Here is a 21,432-nt window from a genome sequence, read left to right as displayed (position 1 = left end):
AAGCGGCAGAAGAATTTTATGGTTAATACTTCTTTTAAAGTTGTTCATATTTTTCCTAACATTTAATTTCTTAAAAGTGCTTGAATTTCTGCCATGTAAAGCGCTTTAAAAATAGTTCAAATTTAAGACATAAGTGAGGTTATCATTTATAGATATCTATTTCCTAAGGTAGGTGAATCTATTTTGGACTGTCATTCCCTTATATATCTCATCTTTTCGTAAAGCACAACACTAATAAAATGTATTAAAGAGATGAACTTCATTGATACATATAAATACATTATTCAAGCACACTTACTTTCATACATACATATGTAGGCATTACAGACCTATTTTTCATAGATGCTTATTCGTTTCTAGGCATCAAATTTAATTTGGCAAGTGATTATGAATAAAGGCATTTTAAAAACTGCAAGTGCATTTTTATATAAAAGTAATGCATATACATGAAAAACTCAAACATTTTATTAGGGTATGAAATGCAAGTTAAAATTTCCTCTCTTCTCATTCACCATATATATACAATAAACCTAACTGCTAGACTCAGTCATACTTTCCATAACCTGCTGTTGAGTGTCTGATGTATCAGAAAAAACTTTATGGAGCATCAAAGATGTGCCAAGCACTGATTCATGTGTAAGAAGTAGTGGTAAATAAACAAAATCCTTGGCCTTGCAGAATTAAATTTCTAGAGGACAATCCACACATACAGTAAAGTGTCATGTAGGCTTATCCATTATTTAAAAAATTTAAGGAGGGTAACAAATAGAGTGATGCAGTGAGAAGGTAGGCTATTTTAGATAGTGTGGCAGGGACACTTAAGCAGAAAGTTGAACAAAGTGAGAAGCAGACTTATGACTCTAGGGTGGGAGGTGGGTGTAGATCACGCAAGACAGAGAAAAAAAAAGTCAAGGTCTTGTGATGGGAGCATTCTTAGAATGTTTGAGATAATACGGGAGTTGGTGTGGCTAGAGTGAAGCAAGAGTAGAAACATGTTAAGAAATGAGGTTAGAGAGGTAGCCAGGGGCTAGTGGCATATGTATATGTGTACAAATACTCCTTTTACAATTAAATAAGACCACGACATACATCTGGGGTCACCAATTTAAATGCTTATTATGATTGAGGCAGATGATGTTAAATGCATGAAGTAGGCAGGATAGGAAATGTGGTAAAGTGGAAAGTGCATGACCCTTTTAGAAAAGGTAGCTTTGACTCAGCCTCAGCTAACTGCTGAAACACACAGGTGTGATGGTTAATTTTACGTGTCAACATGGCTAGGCTATGGTATCCAGATATTTGTTCAAACACCAGTTTAGATGTTGCTAAGGTATTTTTTACATTTGGTTAATATTTAGATCAGTAGACTTTGAGGAAAGCAGATCACGCTCCTTAATATGGATGGGCTTCATCCAATCAGTTGAAGGCCTTAAGAGACATGCTGAGATCTCGTGAGGAAGAAGGAACTCTGCGTCTTGGGACTTACAACTGCAGCATTGACTCTTCCCTGGTTCTCCAGCCAGCTGGCTTACCTTGCAGCTGTTGGACTTGCCAGCCCCTACAACTTCATGAGTCAATCCCTTAAAATAAATCTCTCTCCCTGTAAATAGAGTCTATGGGTTCTATTTCCTGGGAGAACCCTAATACACATGCTATGCCATAATCCTGAGTCCCACATCGGCAGATCTTCCAGTTCTTATTTTTTTCACTGTAAGAAACAATACCGCAAATGAACATGTGATAGTTATATTTGTTTCCTATTTTTTTTAATTCTAAATTTCAAGATATGTAAAATCCAAACAAATGTTTTTGATAATGGTTTTCAAATTTGAACACTGTTGGCCTGATAAAAAAGAAACTTTGTTGGCAGAGGATGTGCTTACTTTATCACACAGAGACCTCATTTTGCCCCACATCCCTGGAAATGACTCACCAAAATGCCGAACTAGGCCCATGTTATCTCCAATCATTCACTTATCATTGAGACCTCATTATATGCATTTCACAGACTATCACTCTGTAGAAGAAACTTTTAATTTTGAAGAAAATTTCCATCTAGGGTTAAATTTGATTGTTTATTCCTTTGCTTGGCAAATATTTACTGAAGGCCTGTTATGTATAAAAAATAGAAGCCCTAGCAAGGGAACTGAGCGAAGTATTTATACGACTATTATGTAGGTAAGCATTAGGTATATATTGTGAGAAAGCACTGTGAGTAATTATGGCAGCTAATTTTTGGTAGAATGAGATCACTTCTTGTTGAAAAGGTCAGAAAAAGATTACCGAAATAGTTAGTACTTATATTGTGTTCTGAAAGCGCAGTAAGAATCTGATAGGCAGAGATGGGAGTATTCCAGAGGGAACAAGGTGATATAAAGAAAGCACTAAAGTGGGAAATTTTGGGGTGTGTCCAGGAAATAGTGAATGATTCATTTTAAGAGTGCAAATAATAGTCAATTTAGTATAATAAATATTTGCTGAGTGCCTACTATGTGTGAGGCAGTATATTGGAACCAGTGACACAAATATGAATGAAACAAGAAGGCAAAAAGATGGCTAATGGGATATTAAATCAGAAACAGAGGTGACAGCAATATCAAGAGTTCATGAATCTTACATTAAAGAGTTTGAAATTTATTGTATAGGTAATGTGGCATTATTAAATACTGCTAATGGCTAATTAAGAGGTGGAAAATAATGTTTCAGGAATCTTAAGAGGAATAAGGAATGGAGACAAGTAGATAAAATAGTTAGAAAAGCCCAGGCATGAAATGATACAAGTCTGGTCTAAGGCAAGAGTTTTGCCAAAGAAACAGACATTGCAAGGAAAAGTCTAATAAAATTTTGTTACTAATTAAATATGGGAAAAGGGACACATCTGTAGAAGGCAAATGGCATCTGTGGAACTATAATAATAGTGCCAAAACCAAGGGAAACACTTTACTTTTTCCTTTAACAAAATTTAAAATTAATTTTTTCTCAAGCTTATAAAAATGATGTTACTAGATAGCAAATTTAGGATCTGTAATTGGCAAGCCCATTCTACCTCTGGATCTGTTGTTAACCACAATGATTAAATGGCAAGATATTTTGTCAAATGCTCTTAAAAGAGGAAGCTTAGCCATTGTATAGAATGAAAAAGAACAGTTGAGAGCACCTGTTGAATTTGTTTTATTCTTATAACTTACTGTTAGAATAAAGCACAGAAAACAGTGAAACTAAATAATGTGAAAAATGTCCTGGATACAAAGTCATGTAAGACAAAATATTTTGGTAGAAATAGCCTCTTTACTAATTGTTGTCTTATATGTCAATAAAGCAAAAACTTTTAAAGTAATCTGATCAATGATACTTTTAATATATTTCCTTTTCACAGTACAATACAGTTTTCAAAAAACATTCTTATATATCACATCATTGATCTTTATAATAAGCAGCTCAGATATTACTTGTTCATAGGTGAAGTAACTGACATTCAGAAGTTAAGTAATTTATTAAATGTCACATTCTATAAGTTGAGAGGAGGAAGGAAAGAATCTCTAATGACTATATTCCGGATCACTGGACTTATAGAAAATGCAAACTTTAATGTTTTGTTTTTTAAACTTTGTTTGAACTTTCTTTTTGTTTTGCATCCCAGAGCTGCCGATAAATATGTACGATGACTTAAAAAGTAAATGTGAAGCCTTAAATAGTAAAGGCCTTGAAAACAGGTGCAACTCAGTTGTGTAAGAAGACAGTTCTTGAAACTAAATAAAAACTTTTAATCTACCTCAAATGAAAGGGTGATAAATTTTACAAAATGTTAAAACTAGAGAAAGCCCCAAGTCTGTTAGAGAAGTTGAAACCAAGAAAGCTTGGAGCTTGCCTATGTTAAAAAATTTTTTTTTCATTAATGACAAAGATGAAAGAATTCAGGTATTCTTTTGTTCTTTCTATTATTGTTTTAGCAGTACAGTACTATAACATAGCTCCACGATAGTTAATTCCTATAGAAAATACAGATATAAGAAAATGTTTGTCATTGGGTAGTTCAATTAGCACAACTGCTTAGAGCATAGAACTAATGAGTCAGGATCGAGTGTTCAGCCCTTCTCTGTGAGGGATTTGCATAGAGAAAAATGTTGCTTCATGGCTAGAGTTTTGCATGCTATAATCACTGCTGTCTTATCAATGTGTAATTCTGACTAAGAGAACATATGATTCAATGAAAGACTATCACCACCATAAAAAGAAAAAACCCAACCAGATCATAGTGATAGTAATATTTCTGATTACTAAAAACAGCATATATACAGACAAAAAAATTAAGAATTTCACTCTCTTTTTGAGTATATTTTATATAGTCTCTATCTTTATGGTTCTATGACTTTGAAATATAGGATATTATGAACTCAGTACGTAGGATTTATGTTAACTCTGGTTTCACTATATCAAACACAAGTATTCTATCTAATTATTAAAAAAAACTAGTAAAATTATAGGAAACATATTACCTTAAAAATGAAGCATACTATTTAATTTTTTTGGTCTAAAATGTGAAATTTACCGTGTTCTGAAAGGCATTACAACTTCTCACTTGGAATTACACAAAACATAACAAAAATTTAAAACATAAACTGCTGTTATTATAAATATATTAAATCCCAGTCTCCTGGCACCAAACAACAGGATCTAATTCTTATCTCCACACTTGAAGTTACACCTTCTTTAAGCAAAAGAAAATATAAGGAAGAACTATAAAATCAGCAAACATCGAAACTTATGCTTTCTCTCGATTAGAAAAGTTTGTTATTATTATGCCTTCTAAGCTTAGGAATGCAGCATTACAGGTTTACAAGAGCAGGAAAAAAATCATTATTAAATACAAATCTAACTCTTACAAGTTTAAGATTCTTCCTTGATGAAACTGTTTAGATTTAGAGTAATGAAGCTATTGCAAATAAATTCAGCATTTGGCACAAAGGAGATACAAATACTTTACTAATAGTACTTTGTAATAAGTAAAATTTATTTTAAATCTTCACATTGCTATCCCTCTCCTGCTATCCTTTCTGCTTTAATGTGAAAGAGCAGTCAGTTATAATGGTAAGATTAATATCACTACCCATTTACCTCACTTGCCCCTGTCTTTAACTCTACCAATGGACACAAAAGGCCTACATTTCCTTTTCTTAGTACTCAGAGTTTTCTAAAACTCAAAGGAAACAGAAAAACTCTGAAAAATACACTTCCATATTCCTCATTTCCATTCAGGGAAAAGGAATGCTTGTAGTCACAGCAGCTGTTAGTATAAAACAGCAAAAGAAAATGATTTTTGAAAAAATTCAGTATCACTAATTGGTTAATTAAAGGCAAGGAAGAATGAAAGTCACCAGTATATTTTAATTTGCCATTAAAACTAATAACTGATCATACATCCTTCTCTGCTTTGGCTATTGGAAATCTGACAGCCAGACTTACTCTTGAGGCTTATTCTTTTACTGTTTCTTGGAACACATGCAAGCTGTATAATGACTTGCTCCTCCTGGCTTTAGCTTACTGTCCTACTCCTATATTTTTTGTAGTGTATTTGTTCTTAATTATTGAAAAATAACTTTCTTTGACATGGCAAAATACATGTTTATGTATGTGTGTGTATGTATTTACGTATGTATATATATATGTAAAATTGATCTGAATAACTGAAAGTGCATCTTTTTCTAAAACTTTATTTAAAAAATTCCATTATCTATGAGTTCTTTACACACACACACACACATCAAAATTACAGAATTAGTTTTGGTTTTCTTCACAGTAAAAATGGAACTTTTTCCTTGTCCTCTATAACACAAAAAACTTTGAGGAAAAACACTAGTATCTCAAAAGAACAAAGCTGCAGGCATAACCCTCCCAGACTTCAGACAATACTACAAAGCTGCAGTAATCAAAACAGCATGGTACTTGCACAAAAATAGACATACAGATCAATGGAACAGAAGAGAGATCCCAGAAATAAACCCATATGCCTCTGGTCAATTAATCTTCAACAAAGGAGGCAAGAATATACCACGAAGAAAAGACAATCTCCTCCACAAGTGGTACTGGAAAAGCTGGACAGCCACATGTAAATCAATGAACTTAGAACATTCCCTCACACCAAATACAAAAATAAACTCAAAATGGTTTAAAAGACCTAAATATAAAACATGATACCATAAAACTCTTAGAAGAGAACCCAGGCAAAACATTCTCTGGCACAAATCCTGGCAATGTTTTCTTAGGTCAGTGTCCCAAAGCAAAAGAAATATAAGCAAAAATAAACAATGGGGGACCTAATCAAATTTATAAGCTTTCACACAGTAAAGAAAACCACAAACAAAATGAAACGACAACATATGGAATGGGAGAAAGTATCTGTAAATAATGCAACTGACAAGGGATTATTTTCCAAAACATATGAACAGGACACACAGCTCAATATCAAAAAACAAACTACCCAATCAAAAAATGGACAGAAGGTCTTAATGTTTTCCCAAAGAAGATGGCCAACAGGCACATGAAAAGATCTTCAACAACACAGCAGCACTATTTACAACAGCCAAAACATAGAAGCAACCTAAATGTCCATTAGCTGATAAATGGATAAAGAAGATATGGTATATACACTCAATGGAATATTACTCAGCCATAAAAAGGACAAAGCAATACCATTTGCAGCAACATGGATGGACACAGATTACTACACTAAATGAAGCAAATCAAAGATAAATATCAAATGATATCACTTACATGTGGAATCTAAAAAATGATGCAAATGAACTTATTTATAAACAAATAGACTCACAGACACAGAAAATAAACTTATGGTTATCAAAGGTAAAAGTGGGGAATAAATCAGGAATTTGGGATTAACAGATACACAGTACTATATATAAAATAGGTAAATAATAAGGATCTACCATATAGCACAGGGAACTACATTCAATATCTTGTAATAACCTACAATGGAAAATAATCTGAAAAAATATATATATAAATATACAAATAACTGAATCACCTGAAAATAACACAACATTGTAAATCAACTAAACTTAAATAATAATAAAAAAAAATCTCTATGAATTAATTGTGTTTCACATATGGATTTGTAAACACCACCTATTCAGGTGTGTTCAGAAACATTGTTCACTTTCATTTAAATCAGAATCTGAGATTCTGGGAAATTGAAGTTTTGTTGTTTGTGGTAACTGCCTCCACCTTCCTGGAGTTCTACATTCCAGGGATCTTACTCCTAATCCATTTAAAATAAATTTCTGTATATCCTCACAGAATGTCTCCTGTACCTTTAAAAAAAAGAAACTATTATTTGTGAACCAAAATTTATTTATATTCACAGCTATTCTTATCTCCTTCACTCCTGTCTATAAGCACAAGGAGACCATCTCCTATTCAAGGTAAACTCTTCTGCAGATTAGAAATTCCACCTCTTTCTAATTTGGGAGGAATTCTGTTCTATAACAATTTTCCTCTGTTGGCTCATTCCAACAAGTCATAAACATGTTCAAGTGTCTGCCATTTTTCAAAAACAATAAACAAAATTCTTAAGCCATGTTCCTTTATTCTCAACTATAATGAACAACTTTCTTATTCAAGTTTCTTCAAGAATCACTTTATAGGTCCAACTGCTATGATTCTTTACCTCAAATCACTTTTCAATTTACAAAAAACTGGCTTCTGTACTTAATACTGTATTAAAACTACTCTTGTAGAGGTTACTAATGACTACTTAATTTCCAATAAAAAGGATACTCTTTGCCTTTATCTTACTTAACCATTTAGCAATATTTGACTTTTATAAAAAAAAAATCACCTTCCTTGGTTTCAGTGATATCATAGTTTTTATTCGACTTTTACCTCACCATCTTCTTGCTGTAAAAGGAAATTTATCTTAACATTGGTTGAGCACTATCAATAAGCCAAATACTGTGCTAAGACTACACAGTTAATTCTATGACGTAGGTACTATAATTCTCAGTTTACTGAAAGGAAATGGTTTTGGAGAGGTTCATCTATATAAGGTCACACAGGCAGGGCTGTCTAACTGCAAGTTCCTGTAGCTTTGCTACATTACCAGCAATCTTTCAAAAAGGTAGTAGAGAGGGGGGTCCTTGTGAAGCTTATCTTTAAGCCAGTAATCATTAACCCTTTATTTAGAAGAGGTTATTTAACTCTGTTAGAGTCATGCAGATGAAAAAAAGTCTTTGAAAAATAAATATTTAAGCTTCATAATTAAAGAAAAATCTTTCATAACCCTCTGCAATTCAGCAAAAAGAAGGAGCGTCAAGAACTGGTATCAAGGTTTGTTTTTCAGTAAGGAATGTCAGTTCATGCAAGATTATCACATGGCTCTAAGAATTCTTGGACACTGTCACTTTAACAACAGAGCACCTGCTGTCCTATCTCACAAGGATGGCAGGAGAAGGTTCCATAAAAACTCTCCCTGTCAGTGGGGTGAAACTACTACATACCATACTGCAACATCCAAGGTCTGGGCACAAATCACACAGTATTCATAAGTCTTAATAAAAGGTTTAATAAATGCTTCTATTATTCTACCAAGAAGCAATCCTATTTAATGCGTAACATAAGTGTGCTTGTAGAACAGCAGCCTTCAAACTTGGCTGTGCGTGGGAATTTCTAAGGAGCTTTAAATACACTGATAGCTGAGTCCTACTCCAGGAGACTCTGATGTAATTGGCCTGGGATGGGATGGGGATCAGGCTTTTTAGAGGCTCACATGATTCAAATACACAGCTACAGCTGAGAATCCAGTGGTGTAAAATACAGATGAAGGACTATTATATTCACTCTCTTAAAACAAACAAACAAAAAAGTATGGGTGGATGGGATGTCTTCATTCACTATCAGGGTTCTGCTAACTTAAATGCCTATGGATTCTAATTGTAAGCAAATGATTTCCCACAGTCAGTCATCAACCACACATACTTGGTACTTGAGATATTTGAGAACGGTATGAATTTCCTAAAGCTGCTGTAACAAAACACCCAAACTGAAGGGCTTAAAACAATAGAAATTTACTGTCTCACAGTTCTGGAGGATGTTAAGTCCAAAATCAAAGTGTCAGCTCGGTTGTGCCCTCTTTGATGGCTTTAAGGGAGAATCCTCCCTGCCTCTTCAAGCTTTTGGTGTCTGCTGCCAATTCCTGGCATGCCTTTGCTTGTAGATGCATCACTCCAGACAGAAGTCTTCACCTTGTGTCTTCATATAGTCTTCTCTCCATGCCTGTGTCTCTGTGTCCAAATTCCCACTTTTTATAAGAACATCAGTCATGTTGGGTTAAAGCCCATGCTAATGACCTCATTTTAACTTGATTAGTTCTGTAAAGACCCTATTTCCAAATAAGGTCACATTCTGAGGGACTAGGGGTTAAGACTTCAAGGTATTTCTTTGAGGGACACAATTCAGCCCATAACAATAACCAATTACTTTGTATGTCAGTAACTGCTCCAAAGCATAGGTTCTTAACATGAGGGGAGGAAGAAGTTTTCACCTTTATTTTTCACTAACTCTCATGTAAATACAGTATTTCCTACAATTATAAACACAGACAATAAACTACAGTAGTAGTATCAGTGGTTCTTCAGAGTTTGCACCCATAGAAACCACTGGTATTTTCATGTCACAGTTCAGTGTTTGCAGTTATCCCCAGAATACAATTTACAGTCATCACTACTTTGAAATTACTGTTTTTAGTAGACTTGCTGTTAGGTCTAGTTATTTGATGTATTAATAATGGTGCGTGTATATAGTAACATGTCATGATGTAATACTTTCCTAATTTTATTTCAGTAAAACCGATTTTGATTTAATTTCATCTTATGTACTTAACAACATTATTCTGAGAGGGGGACCAAATTAAGAAAAAATCTTTCAGTAACCTACAGCCCCAGTTAGTGCATTCTTACATTTTAAACTTGAGGGTTTTTTTTGTTTTTTAATCTTTGTACGTATTAAAGAATATACAGGGCATTGTACATCATTTTTCAAACCTTTTTTAAAAACCATGATCCACTGTGAGAATATATATTTTACATATGGCTCAATACAAGATTTTACCTCTCACACAACACAAAACTGAAACAAAAATATCACAAAACAATTTACCCTTACCACAGTAGATGCACTCTGACATTTTCTATTTCTTTTCATTAAGAAATGCCAATGTGACCTAGTGAATTAAATTTTGTAACTACTCCTGGACATAAATTAAATAAGTCTTAAAAATAATTTAGTGGCATTCCTTTAGGAACTTCTTATATTTTGATAGGCAAAAAGCTGTTACTACTGCTATTCATGTATTATTTGAAAAACATATACCATCATTTTAGAGGTACCATTTACATCAGCAAATAGTTCAAGAGCTAAGCAGACTCCATTTAGACAACTGGTTAATCAGAGTTATGTAAATTTTATAATTCTGATGGGAGTCTAAACTTAACCTTTACCAACTGCAGGAAGGAAAAAGGTAGAATAATATTTAATGTCTGAATCATTTTTAAACTACAAAAATGTTTTAAGTGCACAATGTTCAATTTCATTGAGGTATTTCCTCATTTACCACTATAAAATTGGGTAGAAACATGTCCCAAAGTAACATTTATTCGTGTCCAGGCTGAAAAGAATTTTACCTGTAGTAAACTCGAAGTGTCTGAATTTCTTCTTCCAGTTTTCTATACTGCTGAACTGCGGTTTCTCTGGCTTGTTGCATAGCTAACAACTTTGCCTGCAAGTAATAAATATTTTAAGAAATTTAGTATTAGTCTGATACATTAAAATACAGTAATATAGTGTGAAGAGAAGTCTTTAATTTCTGGGAGTTTTAAAATCTATTAGTATTTTCAGTAGTGTTTCATAATTTCCCACAAAATAACTCAATTATATTAATAACAAAATACTAAAGACATGAACGTATTAAATTTACCAACATTGCTCACTACTAAACTTCAACCTTATTCATCTGTATCATCAGATATATGACTTTCTGCAATGTTTAACTTTATACACAGAATTCAGAATGTGGAACATGGGTTCAGAGCAATATCTAGAACAGAGATAAGCACAATGGGTGTTTCACATACAAATTTTATGTGGCTCCACTGCCTGATCACTAGATTTTCTTTTAACTTTATTAATAGAAACTCAGAAAGTTCTAAATATGTTAAGCCATCTTTGATATTTAATGTGAAAAAAACACATAGGACTACATCCTGATTCTTACAGATATGATTTAACCTTTTCAATTCCTTTTCTGCAGTGAAAAAAAAATCTCTAAAGGGAGAATGGCAGCAATCTTGAATGTTAGAGGTATTTCACTCAACAGATGTTATTGTTCTTCTCTGCCCATAATATTCAAAATTTAAAGCACCTGTAATCAGTTTTTTGATAGGGTTCAAACTAGTAATTTTAAAAGATTTGCTACCTTCCAACCATCCTTCCCACTGGATTTCAGGCATAATCAAAAAGAGTTATCAACTAAACTTTAAAAATACGATACTGGTAAGTCAAATTTCAGTTCTGTTTATTCAAAGTTTTATTTAAATGAAAAAGTTTTTACTTTAAATGGTATTTGATAGATAACACAGAACAAACTGTTATCACAAACCTCACAATCTACATTAATGGTAATAATTAAAAAGTAATAAAAAGTTTGGAGGCGGAAATTCACTAATTTTGCTGAACTCATATGATTTCATTGAATTTATTTTCTTGCATAAGAATGAAGTCATAAGACAAATTGTGCAATCCTGATCATAGGAAAATTAATGAGCAATATAAATGAACATTTCACAATGCTGTTTTTCTATTTTAATAATGGAGAATTATATAAACATGCAGCAGTTTAGATATTTGTATATAAACTTAGCCACTAAAACAATTAATTTGTTCTCTATCTGGGCTAGCAAATTCTAACTAAGAATTACTTTTTAATTAAATTTAAGATTTTTGAGTGCTTGCTTTTAACATGTCACTTTCTAGAATTACAGATGAAACATTCTCAAAAATTATTAAAAAACATTTAAGGATGGTTTTTTATGCCAATAATTAACAGCTTTGCCAATTTTCGAGTATACTATATAATGTGATTAAAATGGTAACTTGGAAGACCAGCTATCTACTGTCAAAAAGAATTACCCAAAAAAGGATGTATCACATTCAACTTACAAAATGTCAAACATCCTGTTGCATGTAATTTAAGGAATATCAAATACTGGACAGGTGATTGAGAATTTACTAATAAATATGTGACATTGTTTATTTCAAAGTTTTGCACCTGGTACTTTTGCATAAATCAACCCCCCTCCAACCTCCCCTCCAACCCAAAACCAACAATATTCTGGCAGGACATTGCCATAATGAAGATTCTGCCTAAGAAATTTCTACAATGAAAATGGGATCGTGAGAACTGTACTTAAATTCCCATGCCTTGGGTAATAATGAGTATTTCACTTTTCTTCCTACTTTTAGTTGGCTATGAAGATTTGGTGTGGCTTCACAGCAACTCACTTATTAATTCCAAATGCTTAGTCTTATGTCTAGGCCCTGGTGACTATGTTCAAAGCTATTATAAACTTTCTGGCCTTACAAGCTCCTTCCGCCACTTTATCAGATATATGCTTATCTGGTCAACATTTTTTCTGGGCGTGGGCGGGGTGGGGAAAGCCCTTACCCTCTGCCACAGTGATCCTGTTCAGTCCTGGTGGCTAGGGTGAACTTCTTTCCCTTCTACCCCAGGTACAAATGATCTAGACTGTTCAGAGTACCCCATCCCACCAGCTCTAGAAGAAAACTGAATCTTGATGACACCATTTGTCCTGCATCCCCTTATACCAGACAGATCCAGATCCATTTCTTGGACTTTCTGGGTACAAAAATCATTTATTTTTAGCTTAGACAAGTTTGATTTGGATTTATTGTATATGCAATGTAAGAAAATTTAACTAATTTAAATGTGCTCCTTACTTCTATTGCATTTCCTACTTTCATTATTAATATCATATAATTCCATCATATTACAAGTCAAAAATAAAGTTCATCTCAAAAACATTAACGCAAACAAGATTCTTTTCCTGTTTTTCTGGCAAAGTATTTCCCATATTTTTGGCAATTACTTGCAAATCTCCCACCCCAAATCTTCAGTACTATGAATCCTCTCCTGAGATTTCCAATTACCCATACAAGCATATATGTATATTTGCAACTAAATACATGCATTTACAATATAGATGGCACTCTTTATACAGTTATAAATCTTGTTTTAAATTAAAAAGAATTTTTGCTTTTTTGCTTAGTATTACTAAAAAAACCTCCACTCCAACCCATGTGTTGCACTCACTAGCCACATTTCCTTCCTCCCATCCTACCCCCAAAGTGAAACAAACATTTCCATGAATTTCATCATGATTGGGTTGATAATTTTCAAGAATACTGTATACTTTTACTATAATAGATACATACTTACAGATAATATATCTAATTGTTTACAGGTTTCTAAACTATATAAGTGATAGTCTACACGTTCAAAGACAATGACTTTTCTGCACAGTTATACTTTTGACTCTTATTTGTATTGATACATGTATCTATTCTGATTATAGTTACCTTCACACACTGAACATGTGCAGTACACTGTGATTACATACATATATGGACTTATTTTTACATATTTTTTCATGTTGAGTATCTTTTTGTTTGTTTCTTTTTTCTCTCCTTATACTGAATTAAAATATCTATATTCCCCATTTTGCTGTACTGTTTTGAATCTATATATTTATATTCTACCTTGAAATTTTTAATGAAAACACTTAAAATATTTTTTTGAGCAAAGCCTACAGTGAGTCAGAATTTCTATATACCATCAGCCCTCTGTATCCTGGGGTTCCACAGATACTGGAGGGCTGACTAAGGGACTTGAACATCCACAGATCTTGGTATCTGTGGGGGTCCTAGAACCAATCCCCTGCAGATAACGAGAGACAGCTGTATGTTGTCACAGATTTAGGTAAACATTTTACACAAGCATAATACTTTAAAAAATTTGTATCTTTAGGTAAAAATTTTATTGAAGTAAAGCTTGCATGACACACGTAAGTATACACACGGGTGAATATTTTTAGGTAGGCTTATTGAGTTATAATTTACACAAAATAAAAAAAATTCACCCATTTTGGATGCATAATTATGTAAATTTTGACAAATTTATACAGTCATGTATGTAATAACCATCACAAACAAATATAGAATATTTTCATTACCCTAAAATGTTCCCTCATGCAACACTGCAGTCAATGCCCTTCCTTTACATCCAGCCCCTGGCAACCATGGATGTGATTTTTATACTTATAGTTTTGCCTTTTCTAGAATGTCATATAAATATCATATAGTAGGCAGCATTTTGAACTTGGCTTCTTTCATTTAATGCTTTTAACATTCATTCATACTATTATATGTCTCAATAGTTCATTCCTTCTATTGCTGAGTAGTATTCCACTGCACAGATATACTATAATTTGTATATTCATTCACTAGTTGATGGACATTTGAATTGTTTCCAGTTTTTGGCAATTTTAATAAAGCTGCTATAAATATTTGCACATAGGTTATTTTGTAGAAATATGCCTTCATTTCTCTTATGTAAACACACTGAGGAGTACAATTGATTGGTCCCATGATAAGTGTGTGTGTTTATATACTTTAAAAGTTATGTACTCTATTAAGTTATACACATTATAAAGAAACAGTCAAATGTACTCCCTAAATTGATAAAACCTAGAAACATCTGTCCTTAACTACAATAGTAATGCCACTTGTTGAAGGCCTTCTATGGGACATTATACCAAGTATTTGAAATATATTACTGTAGTCTATCCTCACAACCAACCTAAAATTCCTAGTATCCCTATTTTGTAAGTGATAAAACTGAGGTTCATGGGCATTCAGCAACTTATAAGAGGCTAGTGACTGAAAGAACTCAAATACAAATTCAAGACTCTTTAGTCAAAAGTACATATTTCTCCCTTATACCACAACATACAGAATTTTGGGATATGCATGTGTCTGTGTGTGTCGTACCTTTCCTTTATCTCTTTGTGTTTTTAGTCTTATTAAGATATAATTGACATATAACGTTAATTTTAGGTGTACAACAACGATTTGATGTATGTATATAATGCAAAATAACTACCACAATAAGTTTAGTTAATATTCATGACCTGACATGATTACAAATTCTTTTCCTGTGAGGAAAAGTTTTTAGATTTATTCTCTTAGTCCAGAAATACCCACAGACTTTGGGTCAATTAATCTTTGATAAAGGAGGCAAGACTATACAATGGAAAAAAGAGAGTCTCTTCAGCAAATTGTGTTGGGAAACTGGACAGCTGCATGTAAATCACTGAAGTTAGAATACTCCCTCACACCATACACAAAAATAAACTCAAAATGGCCTAAAGACTTAAACATAAGACAAGACACTATAAACCTCTTAGAAGAAAACATAGGCAAAACATTCTCTGACATAAATCTTAGCAATGTCCCCCTAAGGCAGTCTACCCAGGCAATAGAAATAAAAGCAAAAATAAACAAATGGGACCTAATTAAACTTATAAGCTTTTGCACAGCAAAGGAAACCATAAGCAAAACAAAACAGCAACCTACGGAATGGGAGAAAATATTTGCAAATAATGAGACCAATGAAGGTTTAATTTCCAGAATATATAAACAGCTCATACAACTTAATAACAAAAAAAGTCAAACGACCCAATCCAAAAATGGGCAGAAGACCTAAACAAGCAAGTCTCCAATGAAGACATACAAATGGCCAATAGGCACATGAAAAAATGCTCAATGTAGCTAGTTATCTGAGAAATGCATATCAAAACTACAATGAGATATCACCTCACATCAGTCAGAATGGCCATCATTCAAAAGTCCACAAGTGATAAATGCTGGAGAGGGTGTGGAGAAAAGGGAATCCTCCTATACTGATGGTGGGAATGTAGTTTGGTGCAGCCATTATGGAAAACAGTATGGAGATTCCTCAAAAGACTAAAAATAGACTTACCATATGATTCAGCAATCCCATTCTGGGACATACATCCAGAGGGAACCTTAATTCAAAAAGATACATGCACCCTTGCTATACAACTTTTTATACAACTATTAGAAGTATAAAAATATTTATGTGTCTATGGGTTTTGATAAACTTTTAATGACATGTATCTACCCTTATGGTATCATACAGAATAAGAATAGTTTTGCTGCCTTACAAAACCCTGTGCTCCACTTACTCATCTCTCCTTCCTACCTAACCCCTGGCAACACCTGATTTTGTTTTCTGTGTCCATAGTTTTGTCTTTTCTGAAATGTCATATATTTGGACTCCCACAGTGTGAAGCCTTTTCAGATTGACTTTTTTGACTCAGCAATATGCATTCAAAGTTCCTTCATGTCTTTTCTTAGCTTGATAGCACATTTCTTTTTATCACTGAATAATATTCTGGATATACCAGTTTATCCATTCATCAACTGAAGAACAAATGTACAAAGAGCTAACCCCAATGTATACTTTGGACTTTAACAGCAATGTATTAGCATTGGCCCATCAATTTTAACAAGTGCTCCAAACTAAAGCAAGATATCAATAGGGGAAACTGGGTGGAGGGAGAGGGTCATATGGGAATTCCCTATACTTTTGCCTGATTCTCCTGTAAACCTAAAACTGTTCTAAAAAACCTATTAATTAAAAGTATATTTATATATCACATTCAATGAAAAAAGCAGGCTAGAAAATGGAATTGCTTTATGATTATATGCATGTGAAAATACCTACTTAGGTAGTCAACAACTGGAAAGTAACATTAGGAAATTATTATATTGGGGTTGGAGTGAGGGTATAGCCATGGTTTATCAATTTTTCACCATTGTCTTCCATATTATGTATTTTCTTAATTTTCAAAATTTCTGGAAGAAGTGGGAAGGAAAGAAACAGTGAATAAATCAAAGTCTACCTCCAATCTGATACTATAATTTATTATTTTCTTAGTAGGAATTTTAAAATAGCATTTGGAGATAGGGAATCCATCTACCACTTTGGTATTTAAAAAAAAATCAAGTATCATTCACAGAATAGTTAAGAGTGACAGCCACTCAACCAAGCTCTCAAGTCAGAAATTTTATCATGACTATTTTGTCGTTAGCACCTAGTACTGGTGTCACAAACAGAACGTGCTCAACAAATACTTGTTGTTGAGCAGTTATTAATAGTTGAATGAGTAAGCAATTGTCCTTGATATAGGATTAAAAATTTATTCTCCCTCTTTTCTGTTACAATTTCCAATTTCTTGGCTCCACTTAAACTGACACTAGTTGTTGAATAAAAAGTTATGCTCTTACATTAAAAAAAAAAATACATGCACTCTAATGTTCACAGCAGCACTATTTACAATAGTCAAGACATGGAAACAACCTAAATGTCCATCAAGAGATAACTGAATAAAGAAGCTGTGGTATACTTATACAATAGAATATTATTCAGTCATAAAAATGATAAAATAATGCCATTGCAGCAACATGGATGAACCTGGAGAATGTCATTCTAAGTGAAGTAAGCCATAAAGAGAAAGAAAAATATCATATGATATCACTTACATGTGGAATCTAAAAAAGAAGACAAATGAACTTATTTACAAAACAGAAAAAGACTCACATGGAAAACAAACTGATGGTTACTGGGGAGGGGAGAGAAGGGAAGGGATAAATTGGGAGTTCAAGATTTGCAGATACTATCTACTATATATAAAATAGATAAACAATAAGTTTACACTGTATAGCACAGGGAAATACATGCAATATCTTGTAGTAACCTATAATGAAGAATATGAAAACAAATATATTTATGTATTTTTATGACTGAACTATTATGCTGTACACCAGAAACTGACACAACATTGTAAAACGAATATACTTCAATTAAAAAAATTTACTCTCTTAGCAACTTTCAAATGTACGATGCAATATTATTATTACTATGCTGTATATTACCACTTCCCCAGAACTTACTTACCTTAAGTGACTGGAAAAAGTTTGCTAACTAATGTTAGGTTTATCTTATAACTAAATTTCTTTAGACTAAAATACTTTTCTTAAATTGTATCTGTCTTGAGCAATACCATCTTAATAGGACAACCATTTGTACTATTGCTGTATTAGAAATGAACTACATTGTTTTATGTAGTAATTTGGAATAATAGACACAGACTGCACTATTCACATCACTGAACACTATTTGTAATGGATATTGTGGACAAATCTTTTAAAATCTTGTTCTGTTTGGTTTGAATGCGTTTTTAATTGTAATAGTCTGATACAGTTAAGCCTTCCTTTGGTAACTCCAAGACCATTAATGGAAATCTGTTTTTATCAGAGAACAGAGGTGTTTGATCTTATGTGTGATATCTGCTAAATAAAGAAACATAGAGTACAAATTAAATCACAGAACCAAATAATGTTAGATATGAAAAGGATCTCAGAGGTAATACAGTCCTCTATTTTTATAGGTAAGGAAATTGTTCCTATTACAACATGTTTATGAAAACATTTGGAAATTGTTCAAAGTTTCATAGCTGGTTAGAAGGAAAGCTGAAATTAGAATACAAGTATCCGGAAAAACACTCCTTATTCTACCATTCAAGACCACATTTCAGTATGGGATAATATGTATGTTAATTGTTTCAATATAATTGTTTTACAGAGTAACCATAAATATATAAACTGTGTTATGCTACTAAACACATCTGTAAGATATCTAATTACATGTTTTCAAGCAATACTAATTACACAATTGCTCAAACAGTATGACTATAACCATCCTAGTATTTGACTTTTTAACCTCAGAAGCAGGTTATGAACCTAGTAAAGAAACATAACTAAATACCTTGCAAAAGGATATCTTAAAAAATTAGAAGCTACTATAACAGAAAGATAAAAATGATTGATTTCATCTATTGAGATGATCATGTGATTTTTGTCCTTTCTCTTGTTGATGTGGTGTATCATGCTAATGATTGATTTCAATCACACCTCCCTTCACAGGAAGACTGACTGCTCACCACAGTCATAGCCACAGTGCATTGCTTTTTAAAGGTTACTCCTCAGAGGCTGTTATGTTCTGTCTTCAAGTAATGTCTCTCAAACCAAGGATGATGAGGTTCTAGACTCAAAAGCAGTTATTTATGCACTGTCTAGTGATCTATAGTTTGACATGAGAGAGGGAAGAAAATAGTCTGTAATTGTAATGAAAAGAGAAATAAAAACATTCACAGGCAGACAGTGACCCAAGAGCAGTGAGCAGAATCCATGAAACAGAGAAAGGGAGGGTAGACAGAAGTACGTCAGAAGGAGAGTAGCCCACAGTAATTAAGAACAAACTTGGGTTTGACTTCCAGTAGTTAGTTCTATGACTGAGTTAGTTAGAGCTTATGAACCTCAGTTTTCTCATTGGTAAAATGGGGGTGATAATATTCATCTCATAGGATTCTTATGCAGTGATAAAATGAGATAGCTTACTATATGATACAGCCATATCAAAGTGAACAAGTATGTAAGTTGTACAACAGACACTATTAGACCTCTGATGTGAAATTACTGTGGAATGTCTGTAAGAAATGTCTGTAAGGAACAGCATTACATCAAGTAACAGGTCAATAAGGTGAGAAGGAATTGGGCTTAAAGACAAGTTCAAGCCATGTGGGAGTCTTAAAGCATGGTCATTAAGCACCAGATAATAAACATTTTAGACTTCTGGGCCATAAAGATTCTGTTGCAATTACTCAATTATTGTCATAGAGTGAAAACAGCCATAGACAATATGTAAATGGGCAAACATGGTTATGTTTGAGGCAGCTGGTCCAGGCCACAGCTTGCCAACTATGTATCTAGAATGCCAGAGACTACAGGTTTACATAAAGCCCAGAGTATCTGTTGGTCTTTATAAGCCTTCAGTTAATACCTGAAGAAGGGAAATGGTAACCACTGAAAGTACACTTGATCTGTCCAGAATGAACATGTTTCTGGGGGCAATGAAATAAAATACCTGAAATTCATACTGTTCTAGAACAGGTTCTTCAGGCACGATAGGAAGGAAAAAAGGAGTTAATAGTGGTTACTTGGCAACCATGCTCTTGCATAGTAGCACTGCATTGCTGCAGGAAACCATCTTGTCAGTGAGCCATGATCTCATTATTGTATATAAAACAAAACAAATGAATTAAGAAATCTTGTAATTTTAAATTGTATTTTCCCTGACAATAGAGTTTCAACAGCATTCTTTTTATTAGTGTTTGCATGGCATATCTTTTAAATATCATTTTAATCCCTGTTTCTTTTTACATGCCTAGGCTTAGATGTGAATACTGTAAACAGCATATAGGCATACCTCAGAGAAATTGCAAGTTCGGTTCCACACTACTGCAATAAAGCAAATATTTCAATAAACCGAGTCACATGAATTTTTTTGTTTCCCAGTGCATATAAATGGATGTTTATACTATACTGTAGTCTATTAAGTGTGAATAGCATTAGGTCAAAAAAACAATGTGCATACCTCAATTAAAAAATACTTTATAGCTAAAAAATGCTAACCATTATCTGAGCTGTGAGTTGTTAATCCTTTTGCAACAGTAACATCAAAGATCACTGGTCACAGAGGACCATAACAAATATAATTTAAAAGCTTGAAATATTGAGAATTATCAAAATATGACACAGAGACACACAGTGAACAAATGCTCTAGGAAAAGTGGTGCTGACAGACTTGCCTGACAAACGGTTGCCAAAAACTTCTAATTTGTAAAAAATGCTGTATCTGTGAAGAACAATAAAGCAAGGTACAGTAAAATGAAGACTACCTGTATTTATTTCAAGTCTAAAAATCTTTTAACTGGAACATTTGATCTTCTTTACATTTAATGGAATTACCACTAGATTTGGGCTAAATATATAATCTCATCTTGTGATTTCTATTTGTCCTGCTAATTCTGTTACTTTTTACCTTCAAAATCACCTTTTCTTGTTATAGTTCAGATTTTTTTTATTTTCTTAGCTCCCCTTCTTTATTTGAATGTTATAATTCCTTTACATTCTTTTAATGGCCATCCCAGAAATTACAAGATACAAGTTGACTTATCAAAAATCTAATATTAATACTCCTAGATAATGAGAGGGCCTAAAATCCTTTAGCTCTATATACTTTCCACCTAATTTATTAGTTTTTTTCAAAATTATACTTCATTTTATTTAAGTTTAAATGTCAAAGAACATTACTAATATTATTTTATTGAATCAATGTTCATTTATATCTATCACTTTTTTGTG

At 33.0% G+C, this 21,432-nt stretch overlaps 1 protein-coding gene across 5 annotated transcripts in view; it reads right to left on the bottom strand.

Moving 5' to 3' along the window:
* MIPOL1 (mirror-image polydactyly 1) overlaps window positions 1-21,432 on the bottom strand; it is a 245,574-nt gene that overhangs the window by 63,688 nt on the left and 160,454 nt on the right. For all 5 annotated transcript variants that reach the window (XM_032481908.1, XM_032481911.1, XM_032481910.1 and 2 more), the window contains one exon: window positions 10,692-10,786. In XM_032481908.1, coding sequence (XP_032337799.1) covers window positions 10,692-10,786 — 95 coding nt within the window. The remainder of the gene's footprint in view (window positions 1-10,691; window positions 10,787-21,432) is intronic.

Source organism: Camelus ferus, chromosome 6 (genome assembly GCF_009834535.1).
Source record: "Camelus ferus isolate YT-003-E chromosome 6, BCGSAC_Cfer_1.0, whole genome shotgun sequence".
NCBI lineage: Eukaryota > Metazoa > Chordata > Mammalia > Artiodactyla > Camelidae > Camelus > Camelus ferus.
The sequence above is the reverse complement of the archived record's forward strand: the minus strand, read 5'-3'. Positions and strand labels throughout refer to the sequence as shown.